At 40.6% G+C, this 22,762-nt stretch overlaps 2 protein-coding genes across 4 annotated transcripts; one reads left to right on the top strand and one right to left on the bottom strand.

The window, feature by feature from the left end:
- The first annotated feature begins 4,538 nt into the window (after positions 1-4,538).
- On the top strand, positions 4,539-8,282 carry rnft1 (ring finger protein, transmembrane 1). Of its 2 annotated transcripts, none has more exons than XM_029519555.1 (9): positions 4,539-4,697; positions 5,143-5,600; positions 5,679-5,755; positions 5,853-5,953; positions 6,145-6,298; positions 6,413-6,571; positions 6,662-6,727; positions 6,822-6,923; positions 7,236-8,282. In XM_029519555.1, exons 1-9 carry the CDS (start codon positions 4,672-4,674, stop codon positions 7,368-7,370), a joined length of 1,278 nt encoding a protein of 425 aa, XP_029375415.1. In that variant the 5' UTR covers positions 4,539-4,671; the 3' UTR covers positions 7,371-8,282. The 2 variants fall into 2 exon arrangements, with proteins under 2 accessions (XP_029375415.1, XP_029375416.1); XM_029519556.1 differs by having other exon boundaries at positions 4,621-4,697; positions 5,100-5,600.
- Positions 8,283-8,456: 174 nt separating this feature from the next.
- Positions 8,457-21,703, bottom strand: rps6kb1a (ribosomal protein S6 kinase b, polypeptide 1a). 2 transcript variants are annotated; one of them, XM_029519295.1, is made up of 15 exons: positions 21,504-21,703; positions 20,562-20,605; positions 19,312-19,432; positions 17,434-17,502; positions 16,640-16,787; positions 16,433-16,490; positions 15,373-15,473; positions 15,118-15,208; positions 14,348-14,438; positions 14,113-14,220; positions 13,941-14,003; positions 13,726-13,803; positions 13,541-13,648; positions 12,747-12,859; positions 8,457-12,365 (listed from the first exon to the last, which is right to left on the bottom strand). In XM_029519295.1, the coding sequence occupies exons 1-15, from the start codon at positions 21,573-21,575 to the stop codon at positions 12,098-12,100; spliced, it is 1,533 nt and encodes a 510-aa protein (XP_029375155.1). In that variant the 5' UTR covers positions 21,576-21,703; the 3' UTR covers positions 8,457-12,097. The 2 variants fall into 2 exon arrangements, with proteins under 2 accessions (XP_029375155.1, XP_029375156.1); XM_029519296.1 differs by lacking the exons at positions 17,434-17,502; positions 19,312-19,432; positions 20,562-20,605.
- Between the last annotated feature and the right edge of the window lie 1,059 nt (positions 21,704-22,762).

The raw sequence follows: 22,762 nt of genomic DNA, 5'->3' as shown, positions 1-22,762 counted from the left end.
GATGCTGTCAAGGCTTACATCTTCTGTTACAGAAGACTTACTTTATATATTGGATAGTTGCAGATTGACTGATGTGGCATATTGAAATAGCGCAGAGAACACAAACATACACACTACATTGCCAAAAGCATTCGCTCACGTGTTTTGACTTGCATAGGAACTTAAGTGACATCCCATTCTTAATCCACAGGGTTTAATATGACGTATGTTATGGTTTGATGATGATATCATATGATATGATGATTTTGGACAATTCCGTGCTCCCATCTTTGTGGGACGGTTTGGGGATGGAAACCCACAATTCAGTATCTCAAAAAACGTGAATATTAGCACCAATTAAGAAGGCATTTTTAACACAGAAATGTTGGACCGCTGCAAAGTATGAACATGTACAGAAGGCAATAGTTGGTTGGAACAAGGCAACAGTTGCAACGTGGCATGTAGGTCCGTGGCACTGCTGAAGTCCTGCAAGTCCTGCTTGAAGATTAGATCATAAAACTGGTCAGCAGAGGGAAACATGAGGGGTTCTGGTAGACGGCTGTACTGACCTTTGACCTGGTCCACACAGTAGACCAGCACCAGCCTGGCCAGGCTCCCCAAACCAATGACCAATGACTTTATGCTGGACCTCAAGCAACTTGGATTCTGTGCCTCTCCTCTCTTCCAGACTTTTTGTACCTTCATTTCCAAATTAAATAGAAAACTTACTCTCATTGAAAAGAGGACTTTGGAGCACTGGGAAACAGTCCAGTCCTTTTTGGCCTTAGCCCAGGTAAGACGACTCTGACTTTGGGACAGTTGTAGTCCATGTCGTGGATACGTCTGTGTGCGGTGACTCTTGAAACACTGACTACAGCTGCAGTCCAGTCCTTGTGAATCGCCACCCCAAATCCTTAGATGGGCTCCGTTTCTCATTCCTCTCAAGGATGCGGTTATCTCTGTTGCTGGTGCACCTTCCTCTAAAACATTTTTTTCCTTCCATTCAAATTTTCATTAGTGTGCTTGGATACAGCAGTGAACAGCTTCTTTAGCACCGACCTTTTCTGTCTTACCCTCCTTGTGCAGGGTGTCAGTGATCACCTTCTGGACAACTGTCAAGTCCAGAGCTTTGACCATGAGACCATTTAAATGATTGAGAATCTTTTGCAGGGTTTTTGAGATAATGAACTGATTAGTGAGACACAATGAGTTTCTAATATTGAACTTTTTAGTATTCTATTTTTTTAGTATATCTATTTTTTTTTTTTTAGATAGGGAATTTTGGGTTTTCATTAGCTGTGAGATATACCCATTAAAAAAAAATAACCACTTGAAATACATCAGTCTGTGTGTAATGAATCTAGACACGAGTTTCACGTTTCAAAATGAAATGCTTAATAAATCAACTTTTTGATTATAATTAAATTTCTGCAGATGCACTCAAGTTGTTCAAGTTGTACAACCACACTGACCTGCAGCCAGCAACTTCCTGATGAATCCAGCCCAACACCCTGGGCAGGCAGTCCATCACACAGAGACAGACAGAGACCAACAACCACTCACTCACACCTACAGACAATTTGGAGTCACCAGTCTTTAAACGGTAGCACTAGTACCACTAGTACCCGGAGGAAACCCACACAGGCACGGGGAGCACATGCAAACTCCACACAGAAAGGTGCCAGGCCAGGAACCAAACCCGCAACCTTCTTATTGTGGGGCAATATCACTAACCACTATGCCACTGTACAGCCCTGAGTCAAAGAGAAATGGTCATAAAAGCAAAGCATAAAGCAAGCATAAAAAGCAAAAAACTATTCACCAGTCACCATGCACCCACTAATAACTTGTGTTTAAGTATTTTACGATTTATACAACTTCTGATAAAGCCTATAATGCTTTAGGCTTGCCTGTTTAAATTATTATTATTTTATTATTATTTTAGCCAAGCCAGCTAAATTAAAATGAATTTTAGATTCAATAAATTTACACCGGTTTTTACCTATAGTATTACAAGTGTGATTAAATATTAAATAAAGAAGTCGGTCATTAAAACTTAAGCGCCACAGTATATATATATATATATATTGTTGCCTGTGTCCGTATAACAGAGTAAACATTTATTCACATTTATTCACACCTTATGCCCCAATTACCTTTCACTGTAAGAATTTCATTTCAAGATTTCAGTTCATTCTTCTTAGTAATGGAAATAATCTGATTGAAAATTCAGCATTTACAAAGCCACTGGCATTCATTTATTACAAATATTCAAATATATTACGAAATATTCCCACTCTCATTAAAATTGGTATTAACTAAATTACTCAATAAATAATAGCAATCAATCAGCTCAATTAAAGAAGCATAAACAAGAAAAAGAAGAGACAAACCATGTGTCAACAGATGGGGCTGGGCCATACAATGAATCACAGACTCACTCCAATAGGGTTGTTGTAGAAACTTCATTTCATCCAGCCATCTTGATATCTGACTGTATTGTAGAAAAAGACAAGGCGCAAAAGTAACTTTTCCTCCTCCAGTGTTCCCATATAGTGCTTGCAGATAGAAGGACACCGACCAGGCTGGAACGTAAATTCAGCCAACCAACTTGAAAAAATAAAAATCTATAATCTATAAACCTATATAGGCTGCCATCAGAAGGTGGTCTGGATTGTGTTCGTCATGCTGGCTGGACTGACACATACATAATACAATAATATTATCTACATTCATATTTAAGATTTTTTTGGTGCATTTATTGGAATTTGAGTTTATTTTTTGAGTAGCTGCTTTCTTTATTCATTTTTATGTGTGGTACATACTCCTATTGTTTATGAATAGGCTTTGTGGCGTTTATTTTGTGGCTCTTATTTCATTTTTTGCGGCTGCCCTGCAAATTTGGTTGTCTGACTGTACTCTTTGTTATTATTATTTGTTATTAATGCAGTTAAAAGGTTTTGTAGACCATTGATGTTGTTCCTGTTATGTCATGGTTTTACCCAGTTTCCAGCCAGGTGAAGATTTGGGCGGGTTCAAAGTTGTGATTGAAACTGTCAGGCTTATCTGGAAGTCCATCACAGGGCCAACACACAGAGACAGACAGAGATCAACAACCACTCACACTCAGACCTAAGTGTCTTTGGACAGTGGGAGAAAAACGGAGTACCCGGAGGAAACCCACGCAAGCATGGAGAGAACATGCAAAGCCCACACAGAAAGGTCCCAGGACCGGGAACCGAACCTGTGACCTTGTAGTTGTGGGGCAACAACACTAACAAATTTTTTTGTGAGAGTAAACACACAAATTAATTGGTAAATTGAAAAGACACCCAGTCAAATCTGCTCATGGCAGTAAAAAAGTAGTTTCCCCACCAAATCAGCACTTTAAATATTAATTGTGTTTGAAAAAAAAAAAAAAAAAAAGAAACAAAAAAATCAAAAATAAAATGCACCAAAGTTGTGTGACAAGTTTCAGATGCTTCCTCATCAGCTGGTCCCAAGATTGAAAAACTTGAAACCAATTACACATTACTCTCTGTATCACGTGGTTTGTCTCGCCTGTAGTTTATATTGACTTAGCTCATTGACTAAATAATTACCCAGGTGTGGTGAGCACTGACAGGATACCCATTAGGTAATTAGTACAGACGTATAAAGGAAATGACAGTAGAATTGAACTTGCCCCAACAGCAGCAGATTTCCCCATGGTCTATTAATTGTATGGCATTTCCATAAAACCGTCTAACTGTCCCTCCAGGAGGTCACAGCCAGTGGCTCCAATTATCTGAGCAGAGGTAGAGCAGACAGCCAGTGGACAGTGACGGCCCCATGTCACAGCTAAACGTCAGGCTTAATGACGTTTAAATGATGAATTACACAGATATTCGCCCTGTACAGTTGTAACAAGAGGGGGAAATGAGCTAGTCATGCTGGTTTTATTTTTTTTGTTTATTTTTTTTTTTTTCTATACCAAACCATAAACATGTTTATTAGTCCTGTTAAATTGGGTGTTTAACATGTGATTGACTCACTGCGGAAGCCATCTGAGATACTGCTGTTTTTATGTACTTCTGTAACTATGGGTTTTCTTTTCAAACGGGCCCTACAGCAGTGTTTCCAGTTGGACCTGTGCGAAGTTGGGCATGAAGGGTACTAACTATGGCATTCGTAAGTATAATGTAATTATATATAGGGAAAAACGCTAAATCAAACTGAAAACAACAATATACATATGCATATATGCACGAGTCCAATTAATATATTACAGTGCTGTTTTTTGTTTCCGCCTGTTTCCCCTGTGACTTGGCTTTAGGTTTTTACACTAGATTCCTGCCCTGCTGCAACCCTCTGCATTCATCCAGGCTTGGCCCTGGCTGAGGTTTGAATCCGGGATCTGAGCTGAGCTGTATATTTTCCGTACATGTCCTTTTGTTTTCCTGGACAGGGGTGTAGTTTCACATTGTTCCTGTGGGGGGCGGGGTTTGAGCACTTCACCGCTGAGAGGCCGCGCAACGTCCGGAGAAGAAATCTCTGACGTCACCTGCTGTCGTAAACAACGTCAAGATGGCTGAATGAGCAGTTAATGGCTTAGCGTGAAAGCTAACAACTTGGTTTTCTTTTTAGTTTTGTTTTACTTTTGTTTCGTTTGGCGACTTGGCTATTGCATTAAATGGGGACCAAAAGCTTACCATGAAACTCCGGGTGCAGAATGACAGGTGGGCTGAGGCTTTTACTGCCGGGAGTGTGAGCTGATAGAAAGCATCTGCTAGCTGCTAATGCTAACGGCGTCCAGAGACGCTCAGCTGTGTTATCGATCTGTCACTACTTCATGTCTGTTCCCTGACAATGACGGTCATTTAATCTAACAACAGTTAGCTTTTGGAAACACTTGAATATATACTGACTGAATTGTAGTTGTTTTTTTTTATCTGCACATTTGTCTCCAAATCTAGTCGAGTTTAAGTTAGCAAACAAACCTTTTTGTTTGTTTGTCTCTAAGGACAACTGCAAAATAAATATAATAAAAGATAAATCTACATAGTTTGAATATTTTCAACCGCCTGAGGCTTTTAAATCTACAGTCTTTACAAATGAAAACAATACCACTTTAATCACAGTTGACGTTGGATACATTGAGACTTCACCTCCTCTGTGTTAAAGGAGTGATTCCAGAAGAGCACTGAAACTGAGGGAGTCTCCTACTGTAATGCAGCCTAATTCAAGTGAACAGGAAGCCCATGCAGGAAATGGTTTATCGCTGACTCTGCAGCCGGAGCTTCTCACCAGAACACCAGCTCCTGGTGCAGCCCCTACCAACTCTGAGAGAAATGAGGTACGGGTACCCATGACTAGCGCTGCTGGGGAGTCCAGTGGAGGCCCATCATCCAGGAGGTCCAGAGTCAGCTCCCACAGCCACTCCCATTCACATTCACACGGACATAATCGGGCACAGCATCACTCCAACTCAGAGACTGAGCTTGACCCACCTGACTCTGATCTGGACTCAGGAGAACCCAGCGCATCCTTGTCTGAGCTTCGCTGTCTGCTACGCTGGCTCCAAAAAAGTCTTCCCTTTCTTGTTATACTGTGTGCTAAATTGGTCATCCAACATGCTCTTGGTGAGTAAGCAGTGTACAAAGAGCATACATGGAAAGGGTGAACAGAAGTCAGCGCATCATAATGTTTCTCTTTATCAGGTCTAGCAGTTGGGGTTGGACTCTTCACAACTTTTTTATATGTGAATAAAAGCATTCAAACTCAAGTCTTTCTTCAGGTGAGTCGACGACTGAAGAGTGAGATTTTTGGTTTTTTTTTAGAGGCATTTGGTATTTGCTGTTAGATTCCTAAGCCATGTATTTGTCTGTCCTCAGGATAATCACTCAAAGCTGCAGTGTTTATGGCTGCTCCTCTTCCTCATCTCTTCCAGCCTTCTGCTTTATTACACTTTTCTCACTGAGACACTTTACCACTGGTAAGGGCCAAATCATGAGTTACCTTGACTTTTCCAGGTAAATAATTGCGGATTCTATATTTATACAAACCCTTTTCTTTCCTGGCACAGAGAGTATAGAGAAATGTATACTGTGGCATATTTCTGTTTTCTATACTGCCCACATGTGCTCTTTAATCTGCCATTTGACCTGAATGTCATCCTTCTTCCAGCCTCATCTTCCTCAGCCCAACCATTGAGGTTCTAGGTTTCTGGGAGGTTCTGTGGGCAGTCGGAATCACCAACTTTGTAATAAAGTTTCTCTTCATGGGGATAAAGTGCCTTATTCTGCTGCTGCCATCTTCACTTGTCACCTACAAAGCCCAGGTCAGACAAGTGGATTTCTTCTTGTTACTGTTGATGAAGAAAATGAAACATATATCATTCTTTGTTCTGGCAGTGCTGGTTAAGTCGTTCATTACTGTATTTCTCTGTTCTCAGGGGAGGTGGCTGATGCTGGCTGAGGAGTTGGGTCAGGTGCACCAGGCCATGGCTCCAGTATCACTGTGGTTCCGCTACCTGGTCATAAACCAGGAGGCTGATGGTATGCCTGGACTCGCACTAGGAGTTCTGCTGGCTTTGCTCTACCTCATACTGAAGGTGTGATCACTGAAAGTCTCGAGTCATAAATCTTTTTTGTGATGAAAAGGCATTTCTTTACTCTTTGTTTCTTTTTTCCCTGTCTTCCAGCTTTTAGGATTGTATGGACAGTGGTCATCTATATTGAAAACTGTGAGGATATTTCTGAAGGGCGAGGTGAGTGCTAAACAACTTCTTTGTTTAACAGTTAGTAAAAAGCTGTGTTGAGTTTTGGTTTATTTATTTATTTTTTTTTGTTCTTGTTGCTCAGCATACAGGCACAGCAGCCAGTAGGAGCCAGTGCAGCGAGGCTGGAGACATTTGCTCCATCTGTCAGGGAGAGTTCAGGGAGCCTCGGGCTCTGCTCTGTCAGGTAAAACCACGTTGCAACCTGTCATGCCATTACATTTTTCCAGCTTTGTTATCATTCTAACAGTAGTACGCTTATATAATGTGCTGTGTTGTTATCAATAAGCAGGTAAAGTGCCCCAGGCATCCGTTAGGCATATCTCTGTTTGTTTGAACTCCTACTCTTTTATAAGCTCCTGTAATAATAAGCCTTATTTTTCATTTACAAATTACATTCACCTGATCCGTCCTGTTTTCCTGAATCAGATGAACACTTTCTTCTCCTGCACAGTAAGTGCCAGACATCCTGACAGTATGTTGTTTCTCTCTCGTGCAGCACATATTCTGTGACGAATGCATTGCCCTGTGGTTTAACCGGGAGAAGAGCTGCCCTCTCTGCCGTACTGTGATAACAGAGAAAGTCTACAAATGGAGGGACGGAGCCACATCGCCACACCTGCAGATTTATTGAATGATGAGGTACAGGTGGGCAGAGCTGGAGGATGGGTCAGTGGTATTTGCTTTTATTTAATGTGATTTTCTATGGCTGTCAAACCCCACTGAGAAGTAATGTTGTACACACTGTTTGATTCATCAGGCAAGGGCTGTGCCCATTGTGGGCCGAGGTCAGTAAGGACACACAACTTGCGCGGACAGCAGGTGTGATTCTGGCTTATTTACCAGCACATCCCTGTTTGTCAGTCTGACAGATGACTCGATATTATTTTCATGCCCTGAAGTCTTTTCCTATTTTTTGTTGTTTCCTCTTGTGTTGCTTTTATTTACCTCTAATCTTAATATTAATTTTCCTCATGGGGCAGCAAATTATTCTACTTCGGTTCTTCTGCTTGTAAATATGGGGACATCAGAGAAATATATTAAGTATTTTAGGCAGATTTTTTTTTGTTCATACATTTGAACAACACATGAACTTTCATACCCAGTGTTTTCTATTTGAAATTTCTAAGTTTGTAACAATGAATGTGTAGAGATATTAGTGGCATCCCTCTGCTCAGGAGTGCTTGCTTTCAGCTTGAATGGGTTTAAATAAACGGGAGCCTAGAGGGCTGATGCCTAGCACACTGCAAAGGCTTTAAGAAAGATCATAATTGGTAAAGAATCTTTGTGACTTGCTTTGAAGTTTGATGACAATTTTTTCATAAGTGGTAAAAAGGATGCAACTGGGCTTGTAAGATTTCCACATAAATTATTTTTCTATGGAGGTGTCTTGGCCTCGATTTTTGTAGGGGACAAAAAAAACCCCAAAACAACCAAAGACTGAGAGAAACATCTATTTTATAATGTGTAAAAAAAATAATAATTTCACTGTGTGTTGTTTTTATCCGTTTAGATCCATAAATTGAATAAAAATTTACATTGATTACATTGATGAATTGTGACTTGAATAATTTGTTCACTGTACTGCTCAGCCTTAAAATAATCCTCACAGACCTTAAACAATTTTTACTTATCAAGAGCACAAAGTTGTTTTAAAAATTCGACAGCTAAAATGTAGCAATTTTAACCGTTGCAACAAGTCAAACGAGATCCATTAATTGCTTATTTCGACTTTATTATGTACATGATACAAGTGAACAGGTTGTGTGTGACAAAGAAAATGTTATTCAATGCTTAAATGTTCATTCAAAAATGGTGTTTCCCATCGGATGTAAGCTCAACAACATGGTTGTTCTGAGATTGGAGGATACTTCTCAAACATACCTGAACAGAAGCACTATGCTGCATCATATCATAACTTTGTAAAGCAAGAAAATGCATGTTATGAGGTCTACCGGGAAGTGAGCGTCATGGATCAACCCTGGCCTTTTCTACAAACATTTACAATATATAACATACTGTACATACACACTGTTCTGTCAGCAAAGGCACAATGCCATTCCCATTGGTTTTTGCATCAGTTTTTGTCCCATTAACCACTCTTGCTTTAAGCACTGCAAAAAGACAAAAAGAAGTTCAAGTTTTCAGTGAGGAAAGTTTAAGATATCAAAATGTAAAAAAAAAAACAAAACAAAACACTAAACACCCTTGAATATGATACTCTTCTACACAATAAATACTGTTAGAAATTTCGGTCACCATTATCATTTTGCAATAAAAAAAAAAAGATAAAAGCTGCATTTGAGGTTGTGTGAGACATGTTCTGTGGAAATAAAATCATATTCTACATCTGTTCCATAATTATGACAAAATAAGTCTTCAGATCGCTCGAGACAAGATCACATATTCTGCTGCTTTTCTACATATTACATAATAAATACATCCATTGCATAGTGTGAACAAAGCAATGGAAACAATGGCGCTTTAAATAAATAAAGTAACTAAGGGAGTGACTGCTCCTTAACAGACTTACAGGAATGGTAGATGAAAATTTTGAATAATTTCAGCCTGGCTGATCAATAGTAAAGCCTTGATCCTGCAGCCTTTACACAAGCTTAACCTATGTAAAACATCTGCAACGTAACTTTAATACATTAAACTTTTAAGCCTTATAGTTCTTAAAGAAAAACAGAGTGACACTTCAACAAATCATTTGGTTCCTTGAAACAATCCTTTTGGTCAATTCAAAACACCCAGTATTTGGATAACATGAAGCATCATGGAGCCATAACAACAAGCTGGTTTTCATGCATTCAATTTTCAATTAGCACGGGAATCTGCATCAGTGGCGTTAGTCATGAATGGCTTGACTTCAGACGCTCATACCACGGCTTCATAGCGTTCAGACATGTCTAACATCTCAATCAAAATACTTTTGAATGGACAAATCACTCACAGGTCCCAGTGTATCACCCAAACACCAAGAGCCCTATTACTGTCAATACACAACAAGCACACACAAAGCACATCTGACATGAACACAGCTTGAATCAGTGAAAGGCAGTGATGTCAATTTGGCTGAGTCTATATTAGGGTGACATGTTTGCGGTAATGAGGCTGCATGAATACAGAAGGTAAAAATAATGCTGCTGGGATCATTGGAACAAAGCGAAGGAGATTTAAGTCAAACACAAAAAAGGCATTTAAAGTCTGTTTACATTCAACGCAAGACACTAAACGGTGCTTCTGGACAGAGAGCATTCCAGTTGGCCATGAAAGCATTGCCAGCATTTGGAATTGATTGCAGTGGGAGCCATTCATCTTTCATCTGAATTATTTTCACTTGTAGCTTTTTACAGCTGCTTTTCAGTAAGTTGCACCCCGTGTGTCCAGTGACAAAGGCAATGTGAGTGTTATCTCAAACATAAATGAAAGCTGTGTTCATTGTGGAGCTGTGATCCAATTTATTCTACCGACTTGACAGCATAACCTCCAAGTTCGTATCACAAGGTGGTCAACGAAAAGCGGCGTGGCATGTTGAGGGAGAAATAAAAGCCTTGTGCAACCAGGAGGATTTTATTTCTGTTTTAACTCTCTTACTGAGATGGTGGCAACTAGTTGTGAACAATCAAAGTAACAGTTGTCCAGACTTGAGGAAAAGAGCACCAGTAAATCTAATTTCACTCTCCAAGATGCAGCTCTATCACACCATCACTCAGACTGATCACACATCTACAGAGGATATCTGCCTTTAAAGGCATTTTTTAAATGTAGTATCATCTGAAACTAAGAATTGTGTTTTTGTTGGCTTAGGCCGTTCATATTTAAATAGGAACGAGTGCATGCTGTCCTACACCACATTTCTACTGTAGCTCAAAACAGACAAGCCTTACACTGGTTCTTACCCGAAGGCCACCATGGAATGTGCAACAAAATTGGAAATGGAAGGTGATTCAGTTGATTGTGATCTGCAACCTTGTCACTAGGTGTCATGAAATTCTAAACACTGGTCCTATACAATGTGACCTACAACCTGTAAAATCCAAGCGAAAAACCATTTTATGGGGGAAAAAAATTATCTTGGTGTATGTGTGTGCACATCATGGAGCTAATACTCTTTTGCCGTACCTTTTAATTTCACAGTGGTCAGCCTTTTTGGATAGGAGTCCTTCAGCTTTGCAAAAATGTTCTAGATCCATCAAACCCGTGCTGAGCCTCCTCCAGGATACTCCTGGATTCAAGTGTAGCCAATTCTCAACTTTATTTTTGAAGCTATTCCTTTGTCAGTTTAGATGTGGACTTTTGTTTTTGCTCATGCTCAAAGGTTCATTTTCAGCTTTCTAACCTTTCAGGTTTTGCCAAAATTGACAATTATTACCACCTTCAGGCTGAATGAAGGCTAACTTCTGGCTGAAGAAGAACAGCCTCACAGCACAATGCTGTCGCCACCATGTTTCACTGGGGCATGTTGTGTTGCTTTTGCATGAAACACCTTTTAGAAGTATGGCTAAAAAGTTCAGCCTTGGCCAGACAAGCAAGGTTTTTCATTTGGCTTCTTTAGACTGGATATATTCCTTTTCAAAATCTAGCCAGGCTTGGAAGTTTTCTTTTGCATGAGAAAGGGCTTCTGTCTGGTCCAGCCCACCCCACCATCCAGACATGTGGATGGAGATTGTTGTCACATGTAGAGCGAAACCTGCCCTTGCCAGAAATTCCTGGAACTCCTCTTGGCAGCCTTCCTGACCAGTTTTATTTTTTCATCCATTTTAAAAGGGGTGTCCTGTTCTTGGTGTTATTGTCATGGCATAGTTTTTCCCCAATAAGATCCTGTTTATGCCTCAGAAGCTCTTTGGTGACATGATGTCAAGCAGCTGAACTTTATTTAGGTTGAAAATAGTCACTTTAATTGATGGCAGGTGTGGACTAACTATTAAACATGAGTTTGAAAGTGATTCATTCAAGTCAGAGCACAGCACATCCCAATTATAAGCGTGTGTGAAAACCTGCACAACCAGGTTAATTTCTATTTCCTGAACAATTTCAGTTAGTTTTTCAATTGAATGCTTAGGTCAAACTTAAGATCCATGTCATCATAACCTGCCATATTAACAGTGTCCTTACTTTCTATCCACTCTGTTGTGGTTAGTGGCTGATTATCAGTGTTTGGCTGGGGAGGCCAGGCTGAGTCTAGAGTATTTAGGAGGCTAAGAAGGGAAGGCGCTGCTGGAAGAGCTGGTGATCAGCGTTGACAGTGTCAGTCAATTTTAAAAAATTTCTAAGAGTCTCTTTGAAAAAAAAAAAAAAAAGAAAAACAGGGGGGGGAGATTGGAAGAGTCCTAATGTTCGTAGGCACGCTGAGTGTCATAGATTCATTCGAAGATGTTCAGGACGCTTGGAGTTCTTGGGGTAGGCCTGCTTTTTGTAGGGGCCTGCATTGATGCCTGAGGGGTGCTTGATGGGAAGTGGAGCAGAGGCCTCGCATGTGCTGATGCTGCTGCTTGTGTCCATTTGCTCCACTGTTGACAAATCCATAGGTTGTTCTCCAGAACCACCAGGAGGGAGCAGAGATGGGCTTCCGATCAGTGTGGGTCCTCGGGGCCAACAGTCCCCTCCTGCAAACTTTACTGGACTGTTGTGAAAGGATATTTAAGAAACTATCATTACTCTCCTGAGCTGTCGTTTGTGATACATCAGCTCCTATGTGTAACGTCACAGAGGGAGTAAAAGGCCAATCACTTTCAACTCAACTCAGTTTCCAAACCAAAGCCCTACTTATGATCCCTGATAAATGAGATGATGAGTTAATTTCAAGCCCTCTGAGGTTCCTTGTTGCGGTGTTGGAAAGTAACCTTTATTTACACTAACAATAGATTTATTTAGGCCAAACTGGCTACATTTACAAGGTCAGAAAAATGAGTCATTGATGTGGGGAAACTTCTTGTGGTAGAAATTTGCAAAGGACCATATGAAAAAATCAATGGAACTAGAGACAAAAACAACTTGTTATTACCTCACAGGTGTTCTTGGGCTCCCTGGGAACTTCCGCGGTGAGCGGACTTTAGGCTCGAAAGAGAACTTCTCTTTGACGTTTTCAAGAACAGATGGGGCTACATATGTGAAACCCTGGGGGACGGGTGGAGGACAAAAACAAAGAGAGATGTGAGTCCACCTCCTCAAAGACAATCTTTCCGAAAACAACCCACAGCTGATGATGAGCAATGAAACGCTGAGTAAACCATATCATGCAATGTGGTGAAACAGTGAGTGAAGCTTCCAGGAAAACCAACAGGACTAAACCAGATGGGATAAATTAACTGATTCTCGTAAGACCTACATGTTGAAAAGGAAATAAAAAAAAAAAAAACATGTCCAGAGCGTGCCTCTGTTTGTATGTTTGTTTGCAGACAAAGGACAAACTGCACAGGATGTCACACTGGTGTTCTTGTCCCTCATCGCTATTATTGCTGCTCTAGGACGTTAGTCTAACACTAAAATTATTGAGTATTATTCACAATGGGGTTCTAATGAAAGTGCTAAGTGAGTTGGAAAACAAATTAATATAATAATTGCAAATATTACAGCTTTCAAAATACTTTTCCTGGCTTGCTCTTTAAAGTCACATTTACTAATAGAATCTATTTTAGCCCTTTGCATCATGCATTAACTGAGTGTCTGGACAGTTGGTCTGGGATTTTAACAACTTTTTATGCAGATATGAAAATCTCTGAAAACTGTACACCCAAAGTTGAGACAAAAGAGCAGCAGTTAAACTGCTTTCTGGGAGGCACAGAACTAGTTACCCACCAGGAAGACTTGATTGGCACTTTCGCTGAGCGTAGAATCGTCGGGGCTGTCCACTGGAGTCTGGCTGGTAAACTTTGAGTCAAACTGGCTAACGTCGTCAGCCGATTGCTGCCGAAAGAAGGAGGTCAGTTAATCATCTTGCGGGAACAAAGCACAGATAACTTTGTTGCATAAAAGAAACTCACCAGGAAAGGTTTAAATGGAGGCTCTACTTTACGAGCAAGGAGGTCATCCCAATTTATATGGCGGAAAAATGGGTGGGCCTTGGAGAAATGACAGCATGTCTTAATATTTATTGACTACCACTAGGTTTTCAAAGAAGGATTTTCATTTTCTGAGGAAATCCATTCAATCCAATTTCAACAAACTACATGCACACCCTTTCAGTGAATGTGTTTACCTGGACCTCAGCAGCATCTCCAGGTCCAGCCCCAAGTCGCAATGAGGCATTCCGTTTCAGCAGCTGAAAGATAAATGAAGAAGACTGAGTCCTCTGCAGCTCCCAATCTTCCAGCGGAGACAACGCAGCCAATGAAACATGGAGCATATGGGAGGATTTTTTCCCAGCTCACCTTTTTCAGGAGGTCTCTGGCTTCTTGCGTGAGGTAAGGTGGAAGGCTGAGTTTGCATTTCAAGATTTTGTCAATTGTTTTCTTTCGGTTTTCACCAGTGAATGGAGGCTATGAAAGAGGATCATGTCAGAAAAATCAAATGCAAATGCTTCCTATTTCATTCAGTATTTTGAGGTCCACAGTGCCGAAATAAATAAGCTTGTTTTAAAATTGAGATCAAGTTGTGTGGACTTACTGCGCCTGTTAGCATGTCATACATGAGAGCTCCCAGACTCCACCAGTCCACTGCCCGATTGTGTCCACTCCTCATTAGGATCTCTGGAGCCCTGAGGGAAAAGAGAGAGTCACAGATGCATTGGACTCTTTCAAGTATGAAGCTACATCAATACTACTAGAATTTCATTTTCAACACCTCCATGCTCACAACCATTTTATCTCTGTATCAGTCATTTTTTTCCATCAATATTACTGCACCTGAAAATGCACACATCCATGACTATTCATGTTGACTGAGCATGTACTGGCTGGTGTAAACAGGATGCAGATTGTCTTTTGTGCACGTGATTAATCATACTACATACTACTACAAGGAACAATCAAGTTAAAGTGTTAAAATACAGAATTTAACTCTACAGCAACTACTCACAAAGACAACAAGGACAGTAGCTGTTGTCTGCATGCAGTAGCATGTCTGTTAATCATGTTCCATCCACCATTGATGGTTGATGACAGGACCCAATCAAGGAGCCACCTTGAGCGGACACATTATTGTTTCCAAAGGTGCCGGTTTTTGGTAATTTAGACTACAACAAAACAGTTCTAAGTTTTCAAACTAAAACAGAATCATTCAACAGACTCTTTCGGTGGAAAATGTTTTTATAGGGCTCAGAAAAAAAATTTGTTTTAAAATAGTATCAGTGTGGAAACAGCCAGAATATTTGTCTGTATTAATCTCCAAAGATGACTTGGAGAAAAAAAGATGACCATGACCACCATTTGACTTACATGTATTCAATAGTGCCACAGAAGGTGTGGGTGACCGTCCCATCGTGGATAGACTCCTTACATAGACCAAAGTCTGTCAACTTCACATGCCCTAGAAAGAAACAAAATCAAAGAAAGAGAATGAGAGAAACTAAATTAAAAACAAATAATAGAATAAATTTCAGTTCACCCAGACAAAGCATTCATAGAGGGGATAAAAATTAATATGTGAGAAGAACATGTATCTGGTTGCAACAACATTTCAGGTTTATGTACCGTTGTTATTGAGCATGATGTTCTCAGGCTTCAGGTCTCTATAAATGATGCCCTTCTGGTGTAGGTGACCAAGTGCCATTGAGATCTCAGCCAGATAGAAACTGCCAGAAGAAACAAGCAAGTCTGCTCATGCGAATGCTTTTCAATGTAAATCCATAAATTATGCAACATAACTCTATATTAATCACTGCTCCTCAGTTATCCACAGACATGGCAATCTCAATGTCATTTAGGTTGTTCAAGGAATTACACACTTTTATTTATTCAACAGCTTGGTCTGTTTTATCTCCATTTTCATCTATGAGCTGTTTATAAAACAACATCTGCAGCAAGTGTCTGACCCTGGTTCTCTTCACTATCATGCTGCTTGAGGAACCGTTATGACATAGGCCCTCTGCCTGTTTTCACAGAGCTGAATTCATTACCCAACATCTGTGCCCTCGGGCAGCTGTTTGCACATGAAGACCGCATTTAAAATATGTCAGTGTCCTCATGTAAGAAGCCAAGTCACTGGTGTCTGCCTACTTTGAAGTGTTTGCTTGTTTGTTAGCAATAGACAATAGATCACATTGATGCCCAGGCAAAATCTGGCATTATTGACTCTGCTGTGCATCACCAGTCAACACACCAAAGAGTTATCTTGGAGTATTGGCTGATTATTAAGCTCACCATGCTGTAGTCGTATGGGAATAGTTTGTTAAAACATGTACACAAACATAGGTGGCGTGAGTGGAACAGCCAATGCAAAATTTAAATACATTTCAAATGAATTTGTTCAAGCAGAAAATCCTGAAACACTCTGAAGACAACATTACTCACAGAAATGTCAAGCGAAACCCTACAGCCCTGTGAATAATAATTTTTAAGATGGATTGTATGGAGCAGATAGCATTTATACACTGCTTTTATCTAAGTGCACATCAATAGTACTAAACACCTACACATGGCTCTCCTTAAAATATCAAGAGCAATTGTCACTAATATATGTTTCAACTGCAGGAGGAGCAGGGGTCAAACCACCTCCATGAGCCACTACATCATGTTCACTGAATGCACTTACCATGCTGTGTCCTCCATGAAGATGCCTTCTCTTTCCAGTTGCATAAACAGCTCCCCTCCTGCAGCAAGCACACACAAAATCTTTCAGTGAATTGTATTCCAACTAGAAATGCACACCCGACAACCTTCATTCACTAACAAAGTCATTAAACAAAGAGTGTGTACTGTGACATGTACTGTGTGTCTGATCAGACATCACTATGCTCACCACTCAGATACTCCAGAATGAGGTACAACTTTCCCCCTGTCTGGAAGGCATAGATGAGGTCCACGATAAAAGGATGCTTCACCTCCTCCAGAATGTTCCTCTCAGCTTTGGTGTGTGCTGTGTCCTTTGCATTACGCACAATCATGGCCTTGACAAGGGGACAAAAAAGGCACAGAAAGTCAAGGTGTGAAAATATTTAGGCAATAACTTTATCCCGATTAGTGGGTGTCAACATCAGCTGCAGGAATCCGGACGCCGGGATGGTAGCTACAGTAAAGTCTCATTAAGCCAATAAACACAGTCATTAAGTTAAACCTCAAGCTTCGGGGAATATGAGCTGGTTTTTCAAGCAAGACACACATTAGCTCTGTGTCAGCTGTGGAGAGGAGGCCAAGCTGAACAGGAGCGGTAGCTCTGAGGTTTCATGGGAAAAAGCCTGCTGCCATTATTTTGGGTGGTCTGCGCTTGGCATCTGGCTGGAGAGCTGAATTCACCCGTATGTCACCATAAAAGACACATGATGACATACAGAGTACATGAAACACTATGTACAGTTAAGCTGCAAGAATTGTGAATCAACTGAGTATTTAAAGGGCTAATACTCTATAGATGTACGCTACTTGTATTTCTTTCCATGTGGATTAGATCATTCTGATGCTGCTTCTGTACTACTTCTAGTGTACACTAGGGGGCAGTTAGTCTCACCTTTACCTAGCATAATGGACAAACGCTCTATATTTACACTAGTGCAACAGTAAATCGTTCAGCTAAACCTAGGAAGGAGATTGACTCACCTTCTTCAAAACTTTCATAGCAAATATCTTTCCAGAGGTGGCCCCTGATACTTTCCGTACTTGAAACACCTGCAAAAATTTACATCACATCAAACTAATTTACAGACTTAGGAACAGTTCGTCAAGGTTTTAATATGAAAAAGAAGATAATCCAATTGAGTCATACAAGGCCAAAGCGTGAAAGTATGCAAGGCTTAGAATGTTTTTACTTTACAAAATACTCTGCCATAGTCCCCATCTGTATTTAACAATATGATATATGATATGTGATAATGTCTTGTATGTGACCTGGTTTTAGGCATATGCAAGACAGATGACTAAATGGTGCTAATAAAAAATGATCTTCATTTCATTTAAGTGCTTGGTAAAATGAACACTTGTCCATTATGAAAATGATCTCATAATGAATTAAGCACCGTATCTAAAAGTACAGACAGTGTTTGCTCGAGGTCTGATGGTGCTGACTTTATACTCAGCTCAGTACCTCTACTGTCCTACATTTAGTTTGTGGCTGGGTATCATCCCATGACAACCCACATCCAAACTGGAAACTAAATTTAAGGCATTTTAATTACTTTTTCTTTTTTGAGAAAGCTCTAACATCTGCTTTCTAAGAGCTTTTCAGACCAACAGATACTTGAGTGTCACCAGTGCTTTGGGTATAATCTTTCGTGTGTCACCTTCAAAAATTACACTTACTCTTTAGAACAATTGAAAATGTCCTTTTAATGCTTACAGTTTGGAAGTTTGGAAGCTGCATTTCATGTATTTATTTGACAAAGGAAATAAATTAACAGTTGTTGTATTTAAAGACCATTGTGATTCTTCTGTTATTCTTACTGCCGTGTGACCAGGCACTGCTCTAATTTTACATGAGCCAAAGTCTGTGTTTTGAATGCTTGTATACCCACATGAATCTTGAAAGACTACTTGCTCTTAGTTTTAAGGCCAAAAAACTTCAAACCTATGCCAATATATATACTAAAACCACACAAAATTAAACCAAAATAGATGTGTCTTTCAAAAAATGTAATTACTTTGAGAAATTCCCAAGTTACAGAAAATGACATCTTAGTCACACACAAAACCACTTGAAGAAAAGAAAGTTATGCTTCTTGTTAAATGGAAAATGTTTCCATAATAACTGATGTGCATCGTCACGTTTAGAAAAAAGAATGTCTGAAAATTTCCAGAGTGGCGAAAACAAAAATAACGCAAATTAACCTGAAAAACATGAAATCAATACTGATTTCCTCTTGTATACTACCGATCAGAAGTTTTTCCAATTAATTATAATTGACATTTAGGTCTAGTCCACAGTACTATGGGATACCAAGTTAAAAGGGCACTATCCAACCGCCCCCAGCTCAAAAAAATTGTTTATAACCATAACCAAAAATATAACATAACATATGAATGACATGAAATATGGATCGAGAAAACCTTACATTAAACTGCAGCAATGGATGCAGTTTAATGTAAGGACTATACTCAGTGAGACTATACTGCAGGAAGGGTAAGGGGGCGGCAGTAAGAAGAAAAAATAATGGTTGGCCAGAGGTTCATCCTACAGTAGGATAATGAGCTAAAACATTAATTTGGTTATTGATAAACAGCCAGAACAATGAACATGATATTTCAAATGTGCAGAACTCAATTTCCTCTAACCTGGATAACAAAAAAATATTCCTGCTTTGTCGTCCCCTACGTAAATCCTGTTTCCCATGCTCAATAAATACATTTTCATTTTTGTAAATTGCGGTGTGTAGGGGCCATGTACACTGATTATTGCAAACCAGCTCTGGGTATCTGAGGACAAGTTGTAGTTGAATGGTCAATTCATAGTACATTTCAACGTCCATGAATCACGTGTCTCACCTTTCCATAGCCTCCTTTCCCCAAAACTTTCAGCAGCTCAAAGCATTCAGGCCTGATCTGCTCTGTTCCCTTGTTCACGCTGTTCTCTGAAATTTCAAACTTCTCACAGTCATCCATGTTACTGGCAAAACAAAGAATAAAGAAAATAAACAAAAAAGCATGTTCAAAACATTCACTCAGCATTTTGTTTACAGTTTCCATGACACAGAGGAGCACTACCGATGAGTGCCTAAACACAAACAAGGGTAATGGTACATCTGAGGCTGATGCTGGCACAACAATTTTGTAGTTGGGAGCAAACAGCTGGCTAACTGAGACGAGTGCACGCTGCTTAAGTGGCTCCTAAATCTTTTCTTTAAAATGCCCCTCAAATAGATCAAATAAATTAAAGTGGGGAGGTCCAATTTAATTACATTCTGCCTTAAGAGACTATTTCTTTCCAAGATAATGTCAGTAATTACTGAGTACACGTGGGAGGGTGACAAATTAAAGGACCAACATGAGTAAATCAGCGGAGAAAAATAACAAATGTACCTCAGGTGAAATGAAGGGTTAGTGGATGACGTGAATCCTTTACTATGGTTTTCACAGTCACCAGATTTCAATGCAACTGAACACCTATGGGTGACCTCAGCTCTGAGTTAGACAGAACCTTCAACCACCAAACAACAAAGTGCAACATGAGGGAGTGGCTTTTGGTAGAGTGGTGTTCATCCATCCAGGAGAGCTCTCCAGATTATGGCAGGAGTATTGAAGCTGATCTGGAGGCTGTATGCTCTCTAACAGGATATCTTCTCTGAGCGTACACTATAACTACATGAATGTACAGCACACTTTCATAAATGCCACCAGACTGATCTGCATACACCAACAATTTTCAAAATCAAATTTTCTGCAAAGGATTTTCTTTATTAACCAATTCCCATTGTAGTGTGAAGTGCTCAGATGTCCCTTTTTATGTCTCATTAACAATACAAAACCCAAACACATTTATTTGCAGCTCCATTCAGAGGAAGCCTCTGTTTCCTTAGAGAGCAGAAACAGGCTTGTTCAGACATTTCAAATGACTCCCACAATAAACAGATCATTAAAATGATTTCAATCTGATTAATTGCCCAAACTTGTTGGCTCTACCATCAAAGCACTACAAGTTATTTAAAAGTCCTGATTAATAATTTCCAGTCATCCCATAAAAGTGGTTGGCATGGTAACCCCTCAGAGAATCACAGCAGTGCTCTCAATGTACTCACAATTCAAAGCTGCTGCACTGGTCCATGTATTCATTGAGCTGGCCCTGAAAACGAGAGGACAACAGGACAGAGGACCTTAGCATGGACAGGGAGCCAGTTAGAGATGTTTCCTTTGCGTTCATCTTTGCATTCAGTTAGCTTAAAGCGAGCTGCTTGGGCCGGCCGGACGTCATCATCGAGCTAAATATAACACTTTCACTTTAACACCAACTTTGTGGGAATATTCAAAATACGCCCATGTTTGGAACTAATAGTTAATAAACCAATGACTGAGGTTGTGTGTGATGCCCGGAGCTGACCTCAACTACTCACTTCACTTCAGTTTAGTGTTGGGAAGCTAACGGTGTCCCCTCAGCTACAGCCCGCTAGCTAACGTTACAGCCCGACGGTGAGCTGGACTGCAGTCCATTTCTCCGCGCTGTGTTAACGGTGTCCGCGCCGGTGTTACCGGCTCGGTAACGTCCACCCTCACAGCGTTTATGCCGAAAAGGTCCATGACTCCATTATCGGACAAGCAGTACGTATGCGGCTGCCGTCGGCCTGGCTGTCCTCTTTTCCCCCCTGAGCCGGTGACCGACATGCTGGGCTTTGTCTTTGCAGCTTGACCAGCCAACATTTGACAAGTTATCAGGACATGCACCTCAGAGGAGCTCAGGGTAACCTCAGTGGGGGGGGGGGGTCACCTGTCCGCCTGCGGATGCAGACTGTGGTATTTATCTTGTGCCGAGTTATCATGTTAAATTCAACAGAACCCGATAGATATTAAAAACGATAAAATGACGGTGAAATTGGTGACTGCTGGATCACGCGGGAAAGGGGCGGGCGAGGACGTGTCCGATAATAGACCCCTGAGCCCCGCTGCTAGGAGCGCAGGCCTCGGAGCGACTAGATGCTAACTAGCTAACGGCGGCGGGATTAGCCCGAACGATACCGGGAACTCACCCCGTCCTCAAGTTCGTCGTCAGAGACATTCTCATCCGGTTGATCCAAATCGATGTCAAAAACCCCGGCCATGGCCACGGAACTTTACTAGGCGTTTAACCACAAAACACAGCCCCGCTCCCCCCCCTCATGGAAGAGCCATCACCGGTAACAGGCGCTACGGCGGCGCGGAGAGCTCGAGCTAACATCCAGCTAACCAAAGCAAGAGGCGGCGGGCGGAGGACCGGCCTCTAGTGTCGGTCCCCGGCACTACCGGCTCAGCCTGGAGCCCCGCTGCTCAGGACGGATGCTACTGGGTCACTCAGCTGTCGCATCCAAACCATGCAATGCCAAGTCCTTTAAAGCATTCTTTACTTTTATATCGTCACTACTACACTGCTGAGGAGGTGAGAGTCCCGCAGAAACCTCCTTTTGTTCAACGCTTATCTTATGTTTAAAGGACCAAGCCTGTCCCCCTTTGGATTTCATTCTGATGCATGTAGATGTGTTATATTTTTATTTTAAAAGTTGAGCTCCGACTAGGCTAGAACTTCGTGTCAGGAAGTAAAGCTTAAAGGAAAGAACTGATGGAAAATTGAACATTACAGCCCCAAATAAGCTGAATTCTACAAAAAACAAAAAACAAAAAACAAAATTGGCAACAGCACTGAATCGCAGGGTTATTTGATTTAAACCTTTCATTCACACATGCTTTCCTACACTTCCCAGAAACAAGGGGGTTCATTTAATGTCCTGATGACTTTAGTGACTAACAACAGGATGTGAGAATGAGCAAGTACATCTCCTCTAACTACGCTTTTTTTTTTCTTGCTGGTTTCCCCCACCTACAATCCAGACAGTCAAGCTCATACACACAAGTCATAATCTGATGACCTAAATGGTATTTGTGGTTTAGGGTTAGCTTCGGGCCACTTTACATGAGAAAAGTGTAACATCTTTTTTTTGTTTGCACTGTGTTTTTGTTGACAGAGTGACAGTCAGTTTAACTGCTGCAGCTTTACTGCTCAGACCTATCAGTAATGACACCCAACCTGTAATAGCACATTTTCCTTTGAAAACAATACCTTCAACCTAGAAAGGTGCTATTTTACTTTATCTCATGGAATAATCTTCACACAGACGTAAAAGTACTTCAACTGAACTTTATTGAGATAAGAAACAATTACAGAGAATTTATTTTGGTATGCAACTAATCATATCACCCTCACAGAAAATCCGGTCAGCCCAAATGTCCAATTTGGAGATATAAGCTTGGGTTT

Source organism: Echeneis naucrates, chromosome 14 (genome assembly GCF_900963305.1).
Source record: "Echeneis naucrates chromosome 14, fEcheNa1.1, whole genome shotgun sequence".
NCBI lineage: Eukaryota > Metazoa > Chordata > Actinopteri > Carangiformes > Echeneidae > Echeneis > Echeneis naucrates.
The sequence above is the reverse complement of the archived record's forward strand: the minus strand, read 5'-3'. Positions and strand labels throughout refer to the sequence as shown.